Consider the following 18,371-nt stretch of genomic DNA (forward strand, 5'->3'; position numbering starts at 1 on the left):
TTGGAGTGTGTGTTGAATCGTTTTAAATAACAAACTTGGTTTTATCCGCTGCTGCTGTTTCAATTCATTGTTTCTGCTGTGAATAGTCCGCTGTTGAATTGATTTTGCTTTTGTGGGGGAGGGTGTACTACTGATGTTTCATGATTAGCGTTGCGGAGTTTATGCATTTAATGCTCTAGCCATTTGTGCAAACTGCCTTGAAAACTGGGGCAACATAGAAATACTTTAAATAAACAATATAGAAAATACGAAGGGAAACAGGAAGTGAGACAAATCCTTTGAAAGTAGAGCAAGAGCCAGTTTAACGTTTTGCTATTGTGAATGGTTAATCATTGGAATGGTGGAAAGTGTTGAACCCACTGCAAGGAAAGGATTGGTTAAGAGGTGGCATGGCACACTAGGTAGATTCTTCATGGTAGAATTTCAGAAGATGTGGTCTTGCTTTCTTCCTTAGCTCTCTCTGGGCAGATGAGCAGTTTACGAGAATTCTGCAAATGGACTGGGCTCCCAGAACTTGGGGGAAGGGGTTTCTCATGGGAGAGGAGAGGAGAACATACTCATACACAGATAAAGGCAAAGGAAGTATGATTGGAGCTCAGTGGGAGGCTCTCCTGGGTGACCAAGGAGGTGGAGGAAAGCCATCGATTTAGGGATGGTTTCTGCTGGTCCTGGGTTCTTCCTTCCACCATTATTGCTCTTGGAAGATACTCATTGAGAGATGATGAAAATAATCCCCCCCCCCAAAAAAAAAAAATTTTTTTTCTGTATTTATTTAGACTGGCATTTAGTTACAAGGGCTCACTTGCTGGCGACTGAAGCTTAAACAGATTTTTTAAAAAATCGCTTGTACCAATTTAATTTGTGTATGAAATACGTATCTTCCATCCAGAGTCAATGTGACTGGGCTGACTTGGGGAAAAAAAAAATTAAGTTCTTGTTTCTGACAATTTGCAAAAAAGAAGAAAGATGCCACCAGGACAAGTATGCTGAGGAACACAGAGCCCTTCTGACCATGGAGAGGCCTCGAAGATTCAAATGTAGCACAATCTCAGTAAATCGAGTCTTCTGGAAGTCCACTTGGACCCATCTACCCATATCCCTGTGAGGAAAAGCCCATGTCCGCTATCTCTATGAAAGGCCCAATCTCCAGCATGCAGGGGCCCAAACGGGTGCCTCTGGACAGAGCCTTCAATACTGGCAGGTTGACCATTGGTCAGCATCCACTGTTTCAGGTGCAATCCACTTAGACAGTCTCCCTTCAAGGTTGAGCCATCCATCCTTACCCCCAACAATGACAGTAACTGAGAGTACGTTCGGAGGAATATGACTTATCAAGCCTAGGCGAAGCAGGCCTAGGACTGGTCAGTACCCGGATGGGAAACCCCACCCCCCAATGCCATGATGGAAGAAAGGGTGAGATTCAAGTGCCATAAATAATAGCCACTTCTGCAGGCTCGTTGATTGTGCTTTTCAGATTCTTTTTTCCTAGAAAAAGACAAACATCTTCCGGTACTGCTACATGGTATTGTGTTTTAGAGACAAATTGATCTAGAGAATCCCTGCTAATGACTCTAATTTTTTGGAAGGATATAGTTTTAGAAACAAATGAAGGGGGAAACCCGGCACACCTCTGCCTCTTCCAAACAGGTAAATGCGTACACAAAGCCCCCCTGCAAGGTCCAACCACTGCAGAATACGATGATGCTATGGCCCATGGCGCGGTTGGAATGATTCCCTGCTAGGAGAGACAGAGGGAAAGCGTGTGCCTCCTAATGTACAGCTAAGTCAAGCCAGCAAACCAGCTTTTCCTCCACAATGCCAGCCCACGCATTTCAAGCTGGTTCAAGATGTGCACTTAAGCTTTCTTTAAGTGCCTCCTTTTCTCTGCTGCTTTCATGGTGCAAATGAGCAACAATTACTCAAAATAACCACTATCTTGAAGCAAAATGAAAGGAGGAGGAGAGGGGAAAAAAGACTTGCCCAGGAAAGTTCAGGATGAAGGTTTCCTAACTTTCCCAAGGCTTGCTGCAGCTTTGTAAAAGCCACAAAGCAACAGTCAGCTAAAACAAAAGCTGTCTCAAAAGTCTTCCAGCAGCGGGTTAGCCAGCAAAGGCCCAACTGAAAAATGTTTTTAGTCCAACACCTGAATACAGAATTAAAAGTTACTGGGTGCATTTCTCTAGGGAACCTATTCCACAGGATGAGAAGTTCCTGCTCCTTGCAACTGCCTGCTCGAATGCTCAAAGTGTACTTACTCGGTAGTAACAAACAATTACTCTTACAAGACCTTTTCAGGTTATGTTGCAAATGGCCTGCCCTCGACTCCTGGTAAGGCCAGCCTTGAACAGAGGAGATCAACATTACACCATCACTGAGAGCCATGATTCCTCAACATGGTATCCATGGATGCTGTGTTACTGGTTGATCTATTTACTGGTATCCACTTGCTGCTTCTTCTAAGCATCTTGCCTCCAAAGCAAAGAATCAATTCTGGCTTTTCTCCACTTTATTAGAGTAAGAGGTGCTTCAGAAGGTCCCAGGATAGGGATGCCAGTCTCCAGGTTGGACCTGGGGATCCCCCAGAATTACAGCTCATCTCCAGACTACAGAGATCAGGTCACCTGGAGAAAATGGATGCTTTGGAGGATGAACTCCCCTGTCTTCTCCAGGTTCCACCCCCAAATCTTCAGGAGTTTCCCAACCTGGATCTGGCAACCCTACCCCCCCCCCCAATCTCCTGCTAGTGGCCAAGGGGGGACCTGGCAACCCTATCCCAGGAGGTTATCATTTTTGGGTCGGCAGGGAGCACCCATTCGGAAATAGCTGCTGCTATCACAGGAGGATGCTTGGCTTAGAATCTCTCAATGTTTTTTAAATAGTTCCCAGGGTAGCCATTTTGTGGCTGGTCCTGCCTCCCATAGCAGCCATTTTGTGGTTGTGTCCATTACCCTTTGTCAGAATTCCAAAAGTGCCCTTAGACTCAACAAGTTTGAGGACCCTTATGATAAAGAAGCAGATTTTGCCGTTTCCAAAGGCAGAATGTGGCTTAACATTACTTCCTACATGATGGGGAAAAAAATTAACTCTTCCTGTTAGAGAGCTGGTGATAATTTTGCTATAGTACCAGTTCTCAGAAGATGTGACTCTTCTCAAAATTAACCAAGCAGGATTAACGTTCTGTACTGCAGGAGCCAACTCTAGCTGCCTTTTTATTTAAGATTAAAAATCTAAAGCGGAAGCTGAGCTTTGTTAGATTGTATTTCCCAGGTAACAGCTTGAAGGCACCTGTTATTTGCAGGTTTTTTAAATAGCCTCTTCTTTTGCAGTCTTAGATCCTCGCTTTGAATTCTGATGCCTTGAAAGACAGAGGAGCACAATCCTGACTGTATTTCATGCTCATTCTATCTGGGAACAGAAGAAACACAAGGTACCCACTCAACACAGCCCGCACCTCTGCTTTAACATGCCCATTCCATAGGGAACAGCACCTCCATTCACTCAGATACATCCCTGAATCGATGATATTAGCATTAGAATGAGCCCCTTAGTATTTAGCCCAGAGAAGAGCTACCCAACGTATTTAGAGAGTCTTTAAACTGGTAACATCAGCAATAAAATGAGCTCTTTTACAACCACCTCCTCTTACACATTGCCACAGTGTGCCTTTTAACAGAGGGAAATGGATACCCCCCCCCCCAAACAGCTCCTTAAGTAAATGGGTTGGAAGGAAGGGAAAAATTGCTCTCTGTAGCCACTGGACATGGCTATGGGGATTTCAAACACAGAGAGCGAGCAAGATGGAATTCTGTCCTCTAGATAAGGAATGTCTGAAATTTCTCCAGACTATTGCCCTTCTATTGGACTATTGGAGAGCCAGTTTGGTGTAGTAGTTAAGTGCACGGACTCTAATCTGGGAGAACCGGGTTTGATTCCCCACTCCTCCACTTGCACCTGGCTGGATGACCTTGGGCAAGCTGTAGTTCTGATAAGAGCTTTTCTTGAAAAAGAATAGTTTCTGTCAAGAGCTCTCTCAGCCCCACCCACCTCACAGGGTGTCTGTTGTGGGGAGGGGAAGGGAAAGGAGTTTGTAAGCCACTCTGAGACTCCTTTGGGTAGTGAAGGGCAGGGTATAAATCCAATCTCTTCTTCTCTTCTATATTAGAAGAAGAAGACTAGGTTTTTATACCCCACTTTTCTCTACCCTAAGGTGTTGCAGAGCAGCTTACAATCACCCTTCCCTTCTTCTCCCCACAAGAGACAACTTGTGAGGTAGGTGGGGCTGAGAGAGGGAGAATTCTGAGAGAACTCTCGGACTTAAGCACTGCCTGTGTCAGCCTTCTGAGACCATGGCCCAGTTTGGGAGGGAACATTTGTTTTCCTTTTTATAACTTGTAGACTCAACCCCACCACTAAACGTTATGAGGCACTCCATAATTAATTTGACCTGTTCACTTGTTGTGCTGATTGTTTGCTTTGAGACAGGAAATTGTCTTTGACAAAGACTAGGAATCTTTGCCCTGAAAGACTCTTTCTCTCTGCATTTCTGGTGTCCGTGCACTTTTCAAACACTCCGCTGGCTCATCCCTTTCTCTTGCCTGCCCCTGCCCCGGCAGATCAGCAGATTATACCTGGAAAGCAAATTCGTCTGTTATACCTGAAATAACAGCAATCTTCCACGACCCATGCTCTTCTTTGGCTATTCTTTCTGCCTCCTCCATGAGCAACATCCCAAATCCCTGCAGAAGAGAGAAGAATACAAAGGAAACTAAGTGAATACAGAGAATTTGTAATTTAGGGATTAGTAGGCAGAAGCTTTTTATGCCTTGGTGGGCAGACAGAGGAGAGAAAAAAACTATTGCAGAAGGAGCAGAGTAACAGCTTGAATGCTTGTGGGGGTGGGGAAGCCCCAAGCGCCGCAGCGCAAGTGCATAAGACAGTCAGAACCCCTTTCTCCTTTCTGACTAGCAGCAACCATTTAGAGAGAAGAGCTGCACAAATCCACTCCAAAAACAAAAAGGACTGCATCCAAAAGTGCTTCGAAATCGCTCTTATTCCTAAGCACAGCCATTATGATAAAAGGCTCGGCCCAGATGTGCGTGCTTCTGCAGCTCCCAGCAATTTTTTTCTGACAGAACTAATTAGTAGGCACACGGGGACCTGTTTGGGATCAAGACTGTAGTCCGAGGGGAGGCTTTAAATCCCTACCTGCCCGCCCCAACCCCAACATGCTGTTTTCCTGCCTTGAAAGGGGCCCAGAGAGCCTGTGGCAGGGAAGGGAATCTGGGATCAAAGCCGCCAGCTTGATAACCTCGAGGCTCAACTTCTTGCAGGTATCCTGGACATGGCCAGAGGCACAAGATGAAGGGCAAGGGTCAAAGGGCTCCTGACCCTTGGATTGCAGCTAATCACCACTAAATGAATCAGCCTACTGGATACAGAATCCGCCTAGGATGGGTTTTGTGCTTTCGCTTTTTTTTTTTTAATTTATCCAAATTGTATTTTATTTGTTTCAGTTACAATCAGGAATAGCCAGGATACAGCCCTGGGTAGCCCAGGTTAGCCCGATTTTGTCAGATCTCGGAAGCTAAGCAGGGTCGGCCCTGACTAGTAGATGGATGAGAGACCCCCAAGGAGTCCTAGGGTTGTGACGCAGTGGCAGACTATGGCAAACCACCTTTGAAACATCTCTTGCCATGAAAACCACACGTCAGCTGTGACTTGATGGGCACCTTCTACCACCACGTTTTCAAGGTACTTTGGATCACCATTGGGGAGGAAAGCAGGATAATAAATTGCCTAAATACGTAAATACTTGCCTTATTGGGGAAATGTATGTGCAGGTGTACATTTCCCCAGTGGGACAAATAGTGGAGGCTTGAGCCATTTCTAATGGGGAGAATGGTATGCAAGAAGAGCAGATTAACCCCCCCCCCTCCTAGAGCCAGTCTGAAGGTGCTTTCACACATGCTAAATAATGCCATGTCAATCCACTTCAGCGACCATTTGCCATTTCATACGGTAAAATCCAGCTGCAAAGTGGATTGAAAGTGTGTTATTTAGTGTGCACGAGAGTGCCCTGAATATGAATTGAGTCCCTGCAAGACGGATAATTAAGTTTGGTGGAAAAATGCCAGGAGCAGTTGCAGAAATGTGCACGTCTGGTCTGAGTCAATAACTCCTGTTTCTGTTCACTTGACACATTGTCCAGATAGACACACTGTGACAGCAGTAAGAAAATCTTCTAAGAGGCTATTTAGTATATTTTTATTCCAGCATTCTTCTAATAGAAAATCCAAGGCGGCATTATAGAGAGTTCCCAGAAGGTCTTCCATCCAGGCACTAACCAGACCCAAATCTGCTTAACTTCAGTAGTGCTGCTCTGCTCTGTCCCTTTGGACCTTATCCTTGCTCTTAGTGCATACCCCACTGTAAATTACAATGACTGCATATGGCACTGTCTGTGATGATACGAAAAGAAATTGGTGAAGGAGGCAGCACTGGCCTGGAAGGATGCGCTTTCTGGGTGAAAGTACACAGACCTATAGACATCCAGATTGAAAGATGTCCCACTGTACACTGCATTGGTCAGGCTGCACCTGGAGTATTGTGCGCAGTTCTGGAGGCCTTAATTCAAAAAGCATGTGGACAGAACGGAGCAGGTGCAAAGGAGAGCGACGAGGATGATTGAGGGCTTGGAGACGAAGCCCTATGAGGAAAGGCTGAGGGACTTGGGAATGTTCAGTGTGGAGAAGAGGAGGTTGAGGGGGGACATGATTGCTCTCTTGAAGTATTTGAAGGGCTGTCCCTTAGAGGAGGGCAGGGAGCTGTTCCTGTTGGCAGCAGAGGACAGGACTCACAAGAATGGGTTTAAATTAAGGGCGGGAAGGTACTAGCTGGATCTTAGGAAAAACTTTTTTACAGTCAGAGTTGTGCAACAGTGGAATCAGCTGCCCAGGGAGGTGGGTGAGCTCCCCCTCCCTGGCAGTCTTTCAGCAGTAGCTGGACAAACCCTTGTCAGGGATGCTTCAGGCTGTTCCTGCATTGAGCAGGGGGTTGGACTAGACGGCCTCTGTGGCCCCTTCCAACTCTGTGATTCTACGATTCTATGACCTACGTGTTCATTGGCTGAAGTGGAGCAAAGGTGGGTGCAGAGAGATTCCAAGTGCAAAGCTATCACAGCACGAACTCTGTTACGTACACATGAGCAGAGGCTGAGGGAGCCACCCAGCTCCCTCTCCTAGAAGCCAGGAGTTGTGCATGGGGCAAAGTTCACTGCAGTCCCAGCTGATTCCAAAGAGGTAGCTGTCTTAGTCTGCTGCAGCAAAAGTAAACATGTGGGAATAAAATAGTGTTAGTTTTTGAGGGGGGGGACACACCACAAACTGCTTCTCGTCCATTTCAAGCTCCAATTGAACTGGAAATGCTTCAGATATGGTAGCTGGATTGTTCCACTCCACTGCTAATACAGGGTGGCAAAATTCCACCCATGACAGTTCACTACATTTACAGAGCCGAGTGCTGCTCACGTCACAATGCTTTTATTTATTTATTTTACACCGAGCCAAGTCTTGCAAATGGGAACAAATCCAGATGGGAACTTGCTGCCTCTTGATTCAGCTGGCTTTACGAAGAGTAGGATGCGGCAAAGTGCTGCCTGGAGCTTACATAGGACCGGCTGAGCATGCCAAAATCCCCTAGAAGTGTCAGCTCCCAAACAAAGACCGTGGGCGATTCTGCTTAGGCTTTTCCCTCTGTTGTTTTACGAAACCCATGTTGGAACAGAAATTCCCCTCTGCATTGCATGCTGCTTTCACTTTCTTTGATCATCGGATTTTATGGTACCCTCTACACTGCATGCCACTGTCACTTTCTTTGATCTTCAGGTTTTATGGTACCTTCTGCATAGATTCATGACCATTCAGGGGTGACTTTGCAGTCAGTACTGCATTGCCCTGAGGTATCTAAATGTGGTTTTGAGCTGCACCTTTTCCTCAGTGTTCACAAGATGTGGAGCGAATGCTAGATGCAGAATCGCCCTGTGTCATCCTAAGCAGAGGTGTACCTTTCTAAGTCCACTGAGATCATTTGGCTTAGAAGGGCACAACTCTGATTAGGATGGTACTGTAAGTCTCCTGACCACAACTGAAACAAAGTACTCTTTCTACTGGTTGTATATATTATACTAGCAGGGTGGTCTGGTTAGGAAGGAAGGGTTTTTGGGAAGGGACTGCCACTCAGCCCTAGACAGAAGGCATGTAGCTATGGGGTAATACAGCATTATTCTCACATTATAACTATGTTGGCTGAACATTGCTTTCTTAAACTAACAGGCCAAAATGGTTAGCTGAAGCTTTACTAATGAGAAATAAAGGCTAGGAGAGCGGGTTCTTGAATGATGTGCAAATTGCTCAGAAGAGAAAGACTTGAGTCCAGTAGCACCTTAAAAACCAACACAATTTCCAGGGTAGAAGCTTTTGGGAGTCACAGTTCCCTTCCTCAGATACCCAACAAAGTATCTGATGAAAGGATCTTTGACTTTTGAAAGCTCACACCCTGGAAATCTTGTTGGTCTTTAAGGACCCAAATGCTGCTCTTCTACTGCAAACCAGCATGACTACCCACCTGAAAAGAGCTTACAGAAAGTGACACCCCCCACAGCCCTAACCAAGGGCAGGAGTGTAAATGGGAAGAAAATTACGATTTTGGAGTTTGAAAGAGACTGCTCTGACTAAGAGACAAAGTGCAAGTTGAAGAAGAAGAGACTGGATTTATACCCCGCCCTTCACTACCCAAATGTTATGCCAACTCCTCCTGGAAATTCCTGGAGACCCAATCCGACTTATCTACCTCGGGAAAGGGGAGGGTGTGGCTGTGCGTAAGTTCTAAACCAGTTTATACAGAGGTCAGATGGTCAAAGGGGAAATGCTTGCTATTGGTCAGGGAGCCAGACAACACACTATTGGTTAAATCAATGTTGCCTTTACTAAATGGTTTCATCAGACATACAAAATCGGAAGCATACAAGTTTCACACAAGCTCCTTAGTTACAATAGTACATCAGAACAATTACAGCATAGAAAATAACAAAAGCATCAAATAAGGGGATGACACAATGGGGCACGGCTATACTTATCTGAGGTCCAAGCTGAAGAAGAAATTTCCTCCTCGGAAGGATGGGCAGCTAAAGCAGCAACTTGTGAACTCTGAAAACACACAGGCTGGGCCAGCCAAAGCCACGTGTGCGCTCCCTGGGTCGCGACTCCGGGGAACTTAGGTAGAGAGTCACTTGTAGCACCTTAGTGCACGCTATGGGGAAGGTGGGTTAACCAGAGAAACAAAGAAGAGTTTCTCCTTAAATAAGCTCCTTTTTGGGGCAGTCTTTTCTAGCCATAAACTATCAAACCCGTCCTCTAAACTACCACTACTGGCTGAAGAGGGGGTGACGAGGGGGTGATGAGGGGGTTACGAGGGGGTGACCTTCTTTGAGGGGTGGTGGGCAATATGCAGATCCTACTCCTACATCAAAGGTGCCTTGTGGTGAGGTGTGAATCTTCCGTTCCCATGGACACCTCTTGATTTGCAGATCTGGTGCCTGCTCCAAAGCCATAAATGCTATTGTCTTTAGATCCCAAGCCAGATTAGGAGAGTAGGGTTACATGCTCTTTCCCATTCCAGAAATGCTGGGGTTCGCTGGGGATTTTCCATAGCTCTCAGAGTGGGTGCAATGGCGCGGTGTCTTCTCTAGCCCAGAGCATCACGGGATGCATTCCAGGGAAGCACATGGACCATATGTGCAGCAGCAGCCCAAGGCCAGCCTATTTCTAGGCGAGCATGAGATGCAGAACAAAGCAACACAACCAAACAGCAATCCCTGAACACACAATGCAGAGGTACTTATGCTAGAGACACACACAAACAGCATCACCACTATACAGAAATACAAACATAGGCTCATATCGTAAGGTGTCTCAGAGCAGCTTACAAACTCTTTTCCCTTCCCCTCCCCACAACAGACACCCTGTGAAGTAGGTGGGGCTGAGAGAGCTCCTGACAGAAACTGCTCTTTTTTCAAGAACAGCTCTTATCAGAACTACGGCTTGCCCAAGGTCATCCAGCCAGGTGCAAGTGGAGGAGTGGGGAATCAAACCCGGTTCTCCCAGATTAGAGTCCGCACACTTAACCACTACACCAAACTGGCTCTCACATTTAACCACTACACCAAACTGGCTGTGAGTTGTCCAAAAAATGAAATGCCTGGGGTAGCATGATCTTTCTCTTGATGAGGTACTGGATCTACTGCTTTAGAGGGATGCCTCTTTGCTCCTATCTGTATGTTTGTAACTAAAGCAAATATTAGCAAGACATCGTAAAACTTCTGAGCTCTCTCATCCAATCAAACCTAAGCCCAGCAGCTCTTCCGCTGGAACTTCTCAACACTTGGGGTAGCAGGGAGGACGTAACAACATCATGCTCTGAGATGGGAAGCGGAGGGAGAGCGGCAATGTATTCAATTCTGGGATATTCTCAGATGCCCCAGTAAACATTTTTTCAGCCTGTATTTGTGCGTCATACACCCAAGTCTCCGTTTTCAATCTATTTCAATTTGTTAGTGCTGGCTCCATTCAATTGATTTTCCTCCCCTTTTGCCTTTCACGTGCGTCAGCTGCTTTCCTGGCTTTTAAAATTTCACTTTCAGGAGGTAAGTATTCATATTCCGTTGCTCTTTATCTTTCCCTCCACCTTCCCCCTTTATTTACCACTGCTGCCTCATTGCCTAGGGTCATTACTATCAAACCTAAGCTGCATTCTAATGCGGAGAGAGCCAGCTTTGAAGAAAGGTGGTGCTTTTTTTAAATGACAGCAGTGAAGCTCACCGAACCCATCAGTCCTGACGGTTTTAGGTATAAAGCAGACAACAGTAATTTCTTTATCCCCTCCCAAAAGCCCAAAGACGGCCCAAATTGAGGATCTTGTTTATATCTGATGCGCTTATTTTTATCCCAGCAGTAACAGCAGGGAGATGTGTACAACTCCTGTTGTAGGTTATTGAGATGAAGTATGTGAAGTGCTCTGAATGCTTGAAATGCATTACATTTTTTAAAAAACACAACTAACCACCTGAAAGACTTAACGGATGTATTTGGGTGGGAGCTTGTACATCAGATGTATGTTAAGGATGCTTTGAGTCTGTGCCCTTCATCAGGTCTAATTTTGTCACAACAAGGACCGGTTCTCACCTGAGAGGTCAACTGGGTATCTGGGGGCTGTTGCAGCCCACATCGCAGGGTAGGGGCTCAAATGATGGAACTCTCCTCCACACAGGGGTCCTTCTGGGGCTGGAGCGCACTGGAGCTCCGGCAGCCCAGGAGCCTGCACAAATGGTGGCAGCAGCAAGCCCTGCCCCCAGCTCCCCACGCCGAAGCACTGCGGCTCGGGGGAGGCCCGGAGAGCCCCACCGCCCGGTCCCCTGGGCCACGCAGAAGTGCTGTGGCTCGGGGGATGCCAGGAGAGCCCAGCCGCCAGGTCCCCCGGGCCACACAGAAGCACTGCGGCTTGGGGGAGGCCCGGAGAGCCCCACTGCCAGGTCCCCCGGGCCATGCAGAAGCGCTGCGGCTTGGGGGAGGCCTGCAGAGCCCCGCCGCCGGGTCCCCTGGGCCCACACAGAAGCAATGCGGCTCGGGGAAGGCCTGCAGAGCCCCGCCGCCAGGTCCCCTGGGCCCGCGCAGAAGCGCTGTGGCTCGGGGGAGGCCCGCAGAGCCCCGCCACTGGGTCCTCCGGGCCTGCGCAGAAGTGCTGCAGCTCGGGGGAGACCCGGAGAGCCCCGCCGCCAGGTCTATCTCTGTCCTGCATATGGGAAACCAGCTTGTCAGGAAGAAAGCTAGACTGGCACCCCACCCTCCTCTGTGCGAGGCTAGCTTTCTATGAGCTGGGATCTTTAATTGTGTGGAAGAGCATTCCTTGTCCAGACCAAGGTTCACCACCTCACTGAGAACTTAACCTAAAATGCATCAGCCTTTTAGGTAGCACTTGGAAAAATTTCTTTGGTTTTATAAACCAGCCCCAAAAATTAGGAGACAGACTCATTTTTCAACCTTCAGGGTTCTGTATTTTAGTGACCACATTTTGTAATTATTGTCACTACAAAACCTAATCCTAAACTGTTTATAGTTTCTCATATTTTTATTAAAGTGATGAGAAACAGGTGCAACCCTCCTTAGAGCAGGCTGTAGCCACTTGCTGACCCTCATCAGTGGTTTAGAGAAGCCTTCTCCAACCTGTGGGTCATGAAGCCTGTGAAAGTGGGTTACTGATCAGTTTTACTGATTTGGGCATGCTCTCTCTCTCTTAAAATAGGTCTCCAAACCAAATAAAACTGGACTTGTGGGTCACGATAGCAAAAAAGGTCAGGAACCACTGGTCCAGAGAATACACTGCTAGGCAGGAAGTCACCTGTTTGAACATCCCCTCAACCATGGTGGTTCTAGCAAGCCTCTTGCTCTCAGCCTCAAGCACCGCTGTTCCCAAATCTACAATAATGCAGATCTACATTACAGGGCTATTGTACATAGCCAGCGGGGTGGAATGGTTAAGAGGGGCAGACTCTAATCTGGAGAATCGGGTTTGATTCCCCACTCCTCCACATGAAGCCTGCTGGGGGACTTTGGGCCAGTCACAGTTCTCTCAGAACTCTCACAGCCCCAAATGCCTCACAAGGTGCCTGTGGTGGGGAGAGGAAGGGAAGGCGATTGTAAGGCACTTTGAGACTCATTAGGGTAGAGAAAAGCAGCATATTAGAAACAACTCTTCTTTATATTGCAACAAAGAGGAGAAGGAGGAGGAGAAGGAGGAGAAGAAGATAAAAAAGTTCCTTGAAGTACATTAGTAAGCAGGTTTCCCTTTAAGGCTCAGAAAATATAATCAGCCCTAACCCAGATGGCCCAGGCTAGCCTGATTTTGTCAGATCTTGGAAGATAAACAAGGTCAGCCCTGGTTAGTACTTGGATGGGAGACCTCCAAGGAAGTCCAGGGTTGCTATGCAAAGGGAGACAATGGCAAACCACCTCTGTTCCTATCTTGACTTGAAAATCCTGTGGGTCGTCATTAGTTGGTTGCAACTTGATGGAACTTTCCACCACCGCCCAGAGGGATATATTGTTTTTAAAAATGTATTTTGATGTAGCCATGGATACCTGATGCTGGAATTTGGAGGGATCTCGACTGCTCACAGGAACCACACTTCCATACACATGGAGCTCTCTGACAATAGAAACGCTTCCCTTCAGTTCTGGTCTGAATATCTCCTCCGAACACTTCCGCAGACGCAGGAGGCCAATGAGGATGTCCTGCTCCGGATCCTCATAGGACAAGAAAGTTTCCCAACCCCCATTGGCCACATAGTCTCTCCGAATCAGTTCGACCTGTTCAAATGGACAAAAAGCCGAGACGAAAGTCATCAGATAGCAGCAGCGACAATAAAAAAAATAATGGTGTGACAACCTTAAGAGACCAGAGTCAATTTCACAGCAATGCTGGTGCTTGTTTATATGAGGGGAAGGGTGAGAAATGGTTTCACAAAGTCCATCCGATTGCAGACAGAGTTTTAGCAGCATCAGATAAGAGCCAACAGCATGATTATTGTATTTTTCACACAAGCCATAACTGGTGCAGAACTTTAATGAGAACACACACTTTCTATAAATCTTAGCACCTCTAACCTGTGAGAAGGAACATATTGAATACTCAGCACCACTGACGATACGTAAGTAGAAGAGGCAATAGGGATTGGTTCAACCCCCACTCCAGGCTGGAATGATCCGGACTGCATTGCACTGCTGCATGCCGTTACTTAGCAGCACCTATGAGGTGGCCTAATGACTCCTCCCTTCTCAAAATGTTGCAGAGGATTGTGGGAGCTGAGGTTTACACAGGTAGCCCCGAGTAACACATGGGAACAGGAGGTCCATGCACAGCCCTGATGCTCCTGTGTGGTAAAACTGTGAGCTGGCTCTCTATTTCAGTCTCATTATCCATACAGTGCTATATACTGAACTTTTAAACACTGAGATTAGCACCATCAGCCTTTTAAGTAAGTTTATGAAGTTGTGGTTGCAGCTACTGGTTGAGTCCAGTTTTGGTCTAGTGGTTAGGAGCATGGACTCTAGTCTGGGAGAACCGGGTTTGATTCCCCACTCCTCCACAAGCAGCTTCTGGGTGAACTTGGGCAAGCCACAGTTCTCTCAGAGCTGTTCTCTCAAGAGCAATTCTCTCAGAGCTCTCTCAGCCCCACCTATCTCACAGGGTGTCTGTTGTGGGAAGGGGAAGGGAAGGAGAATGTAAGCCACTCTGAGACTTTGAGTAAAGGCTGGGGTATAAATCCAATCTCTTTTTCTTCTTCTATTAATACTGCTTATTTCAGGGATTCTCAACATGGCTGAACCTGTGAGCCCTTTCAAAATTTTGCGAACAAAATGGCTGCCTTTGGGTCCTTGGCCAAGCACAAAATGTCCACCATGGGGAGGTGAGTCCACTCACAAAACATTGCAGTTCAACAAAAATGTTAAAAGGTGCCAAGTTACGCTTCTTCCTGTGAGAGAGGCAGCGATTTTTGAATGGGTGTTCCCCCTGTAGACAAAGAGGCAATGCCGCCTAGGCTCTTCTGAAACACTCCTTCCTCTTCCAGTGAACTGAAAGAAAGGCAGGGGCTGGTCTTTCCTTTGGGAAAGGGATGGTACGAGGAAGAAGCACGCACAAAACACTCTGGCAGAAGCCCTGGTGTTCACGGGCACCGTGCCAGGGAACACTGGCGTAACGTTATAACAGTGACTCATCTCAAGTAACACTGAGGACTATTTCAGACATCGGCATCACTCTGGGCTTGCAATTACTGCACCTGATAGTTGGGTGATGGACTCCAGCCACTGTATAACAGCCATAAAAACACCTATATTTTGAGACCAAAGCATACTTTTAAAAATACAACCAGGCACTCAGCTCATTCTAACAGGAGGGTAAACTAGGTCTTGCCCCCACAACACTTGTGTTTGATTTTAAAAGGACGACAGAAAACAGGGATTAATCGAGGGACAACCTCCCAGCAGCAACAGTTATAAACAACACAAAGACAGGTTTAAAGGTTAAACTCCTGAGAAAATCTTAGGCAATACTGCCGTGTTCTGGGGAGACTTTCTTGTAAAACTGTCTGTTTGGCATGATTCAGGTGTGGGATATCCTGTGGGGTGGCAGAGGCTGGACTCTATTTCTCCAAGATATCTGAGATCTTCCGGCTGACTTCCAGAGGTGTGCTGGGAAAACCAAGTCGCTGAGATTACTTCCAAATTCAGGGCCTACCTCCACTTCCGCAGTTCCACAGGTACCAGGTGCAAAAGTCAATGTGGAGACATGACCTACACCTGGGACTCACATCAGCATTGCAATAATTGGGTCTGCACTCTTTACCTGCCCTAAGTGCCCTTCTACAACTTGAGAGACAGCAATGGAAAAGCTATAGGGAAATTAGTTGTCTCACAGGCACAGGGCAGATGGCTCTGGACGGAAGTTTCATTGGCTGACACCTCATGCAAAGAGTCCTACAAGAGGAAGGTCAGACAAGAGATTATAAATTCTCAGGACATGAAGAAGAAGAGGAGATTGGATTTATACCCCACCCTTCACTACCCAAAGGAGTCTCAGAGCAGCTTACAAATGCCTTTCCCTTCCCCTCCCCACAACAGACACCCTGTGGGGTAGGTGGGGTTGAGAGAGCTCTGACAGAAACTGCTCTTATTCAAGAACAGCTGTGCCAGAACTATGGCTTGCCCAAGGTCATCCAGCAGGCTCAAGTGGAGGAGTGGGGAATCAAACCTGGTTCTCCCAGATTAGAGCCCGCGCACTTAACCATGACACCACTACACCAAAGAAGCAGCTGTCGTGTTCTTATCTCTTGGGTTCTTCTGTACTCAAGCCATGAAGGAATAAGTCTTAATCTAGGGAACACATGAAGCTGCCTTATACTATAGAAAAGAGCAAGAGTCCAGTAGCACCTTCAAGACTAACAAAACCTGCGGCAGAGTATGAGCTTTGGTGAGTCACTGCTCACTTTTTCAGGATGTGAAGACATGAGCTCACAAAAGCTCATCCCCTGCCATACATTTTGTTAGTCTTTAAGGGGCTAGTGGACTCTGGGGTCTTTCCTACTGCTACAGACAGACCAACACAGCTACCTAACTTTATCAGCCTTATACTGAATCAGATCATCAGTCCATCCAAGTCAATACTGTCTACTCAGACTGGCAGCAGCTCTCCGGGAACCCAGGCAGAGATCATTCACGTCACCTTCTGCCAGATCATTTCACTGAAGATGCCGGGGTTGAATGTGGGGACCTTCTGCATGCTAGCAGATGCTCTACCACTGAGCCACATTCAGGGACTCCATCTTGACCTCATGTGCAGGGACAATGAGAGAAGCCCTTGCTCTGAGAATTAAGGTAATGATGGACTTTTAAAAGCTGAAACTTCAAGATTTACTAGCTTGCCCTAGCAACAACAGAACTTAGCATTTACAAGACTGTGTGTTTGCAACTGTATCTTTTTATCCTTGTTCTGTGACCCACCATTTACCCCAGCTAATTGTGTTCAGCTAGAGAGGGACCCAATTGGGGGGGGGGGGGGGCGAGCAGCAGTTACACCCCTCAGCCCTCTGGTATACAAGTCAAAGGGCCAGTCCCCAGGATCACCAAGGCAAGGAGAACAGGGCTTGGCTTGGCAGAGAATTTCAGTTCCTTTTGGCAGCCACAACAGCTGCATCTCTGAAACTCCCCATTCTCTGCCCACCCAATGAAACTTAAAACACAAGAAGCAAGCCTTGCTGAGAAGCAACAAGTCCCACCTGATACGGTCTCACTTTGTGATGAATCTCTTGTATTCCAACTTCTCTTGTCCTCACATCACGGCACTAGGTGGGAAAATGGAAAAAGAAAAAGAGAGAGAAAGAAATAAAACAACAATTACATAGTGAGACACACCATGGCTAAGGTACATTACATTTTCCACTACCTCCTTCAGAGCCTAAAATGAAGTTGGAATAGACTTTAAGCTGATAGATTTCAAATAGGGAACCTTCAAAATAAAAATGCTCACTGATCCATCCCTAATACACTTTGAAGGGGGTAAAAAGCCAGGATGTTTAAATACGAGGGACATACTGATAAGGAATCATTTTCACTGAAGAGTCTGGGTCTCATGAGAAAATGTAGCATTTGATTTACAAACAACAAGGCTCAGAGCAATTCCTCAGTAATGAAATGCTAACTCTTACTGTGTTCTGATTTGGAGAGATACAGAATTGCAGGGGGGGGGGGCTAATCTAAAGTTCTGCGAACAAACTCCCGATCAGGTTGTTTCAAAACGCAAGAAGAAACTTTTAATGAGCAAAAATTGGTTCAGAAATTCTATGTTTGTAAATGAGAAGGTAAGATGAAATTTGCTGAGATCTCCTGCCGATAATTAGATTGAAAACTAAGAGATGGGTGGGACCTGTGGCTGATGGAGACAGAAAACAAACGCCAGGGGACTTAGATGTAGCTGCTCAGGTCTCTTCTCCCAGATATAACCAAGATGGGCTGCAGGCTGATTCCATTTTCCCCACCTGCATAAAATACTTCTGTATCTTTCCAAATCAAGTGTCATAAAAATGCTGGGGGAGATGGAAACATTTCCTACCTGACTCATTCTGAAGACACCGGGTGGTTAATGATCGATTACAAAGTGAATATAAACTGTTCAGTTAAAGATCCAATTAAAACTACCAAGAAACCTAACAGATCCTCAACTACAAAGGCTCCCTTGGCTTTCTTAGTCAGTCTCCAAGAGAAAGGAGTTGCATAGTTGTGGGGCAGGGAACATCCCCATCGATATGCTGCAATGGTTCTGACTTGACATTCAATACGGGGTCCAAAAAGGCTCTGGATGATGCCATCTCTGTTCTGGGACAGGGCCTGAATGCTGTGCTGCGGTCAAGGGGCTGAGGCAAAAAGCTTGACAATGAACTCAGAAAAAAACGAGGGGACGGCTGGATGGGACAGCTGCTGCTTTTAGGTAGGGTTCTGCAATAGATGGAGTCCAACTCTGACTGAAAGACTGGCACGCAAGAAGCACTGGTTGCTGGCCATATTTTGCAGCTATCTTTTTAATGTCTATAGGTACTACATCATCTTGCTATTTGATTGTTGTTTTAGACACTGCTCCTTGCCTTAGGTCCCAGCCTTACTGAAAGAAAGGCAGTCTTGTGTGTGTGTGTATAAAGTCCTCCAGGTCGCAGCTGACCCAGCAAGGGGCTTTCAAGGCAAGTGAGAGGCAGAGGTGGTCTGCCATTG

The 18,371-nt window shown here is 46.6% G+C and overlaps 1 protein-coding gene across 1 annotated transcript in view; it reads right to left on the bottom strand.

Annotated features, from left to right (window-relative positions):
* ELP3 (elongator acetyltransferase complex subunit 3) overlaps window positions 1-18,371 on the bottom strand; it is a 115,733-nt gene that overhangs the window by 13,672 nt on the left and 83,690 nt on the right. The window contains exons 12-14 of the mRNA XM_015418427.1: window positions 16,886-16,951; window positions 13,191-13,418; window positions 4,655-4,736 (exon numbers count right to left, since the gene is read on the bottom strand). Of these exons, the coding sequence (XP_015273913.1) occupies window positions 4,655-4,736; window positions 13,191-13,418; window positions 16,886-16,951 (376 nt within the window). The remainder of the gene's footprint in view (window positions 1-4,654; window positions 4,737-13,190; window positions 13,419-16,885; window positions 16,952-18,371) is intronic.

The sequence above is a fragment of the Gekko japonicus genome, unplaced genomic scaffold (assembly GCF_001447785.1).
Source record: "Gekko japonicus isolate JY-2015 unplaced genomic scaffold, Gekko_japonicus_V1.1 scaffold7, whole genome shotgun sequence".
NCBI classification, from domain to species: Eukaryota; Metazoa; Chordata; class Lepidosauria; order Squamata; family Gekkonidae; genus Gekko; species Gekko japonicus.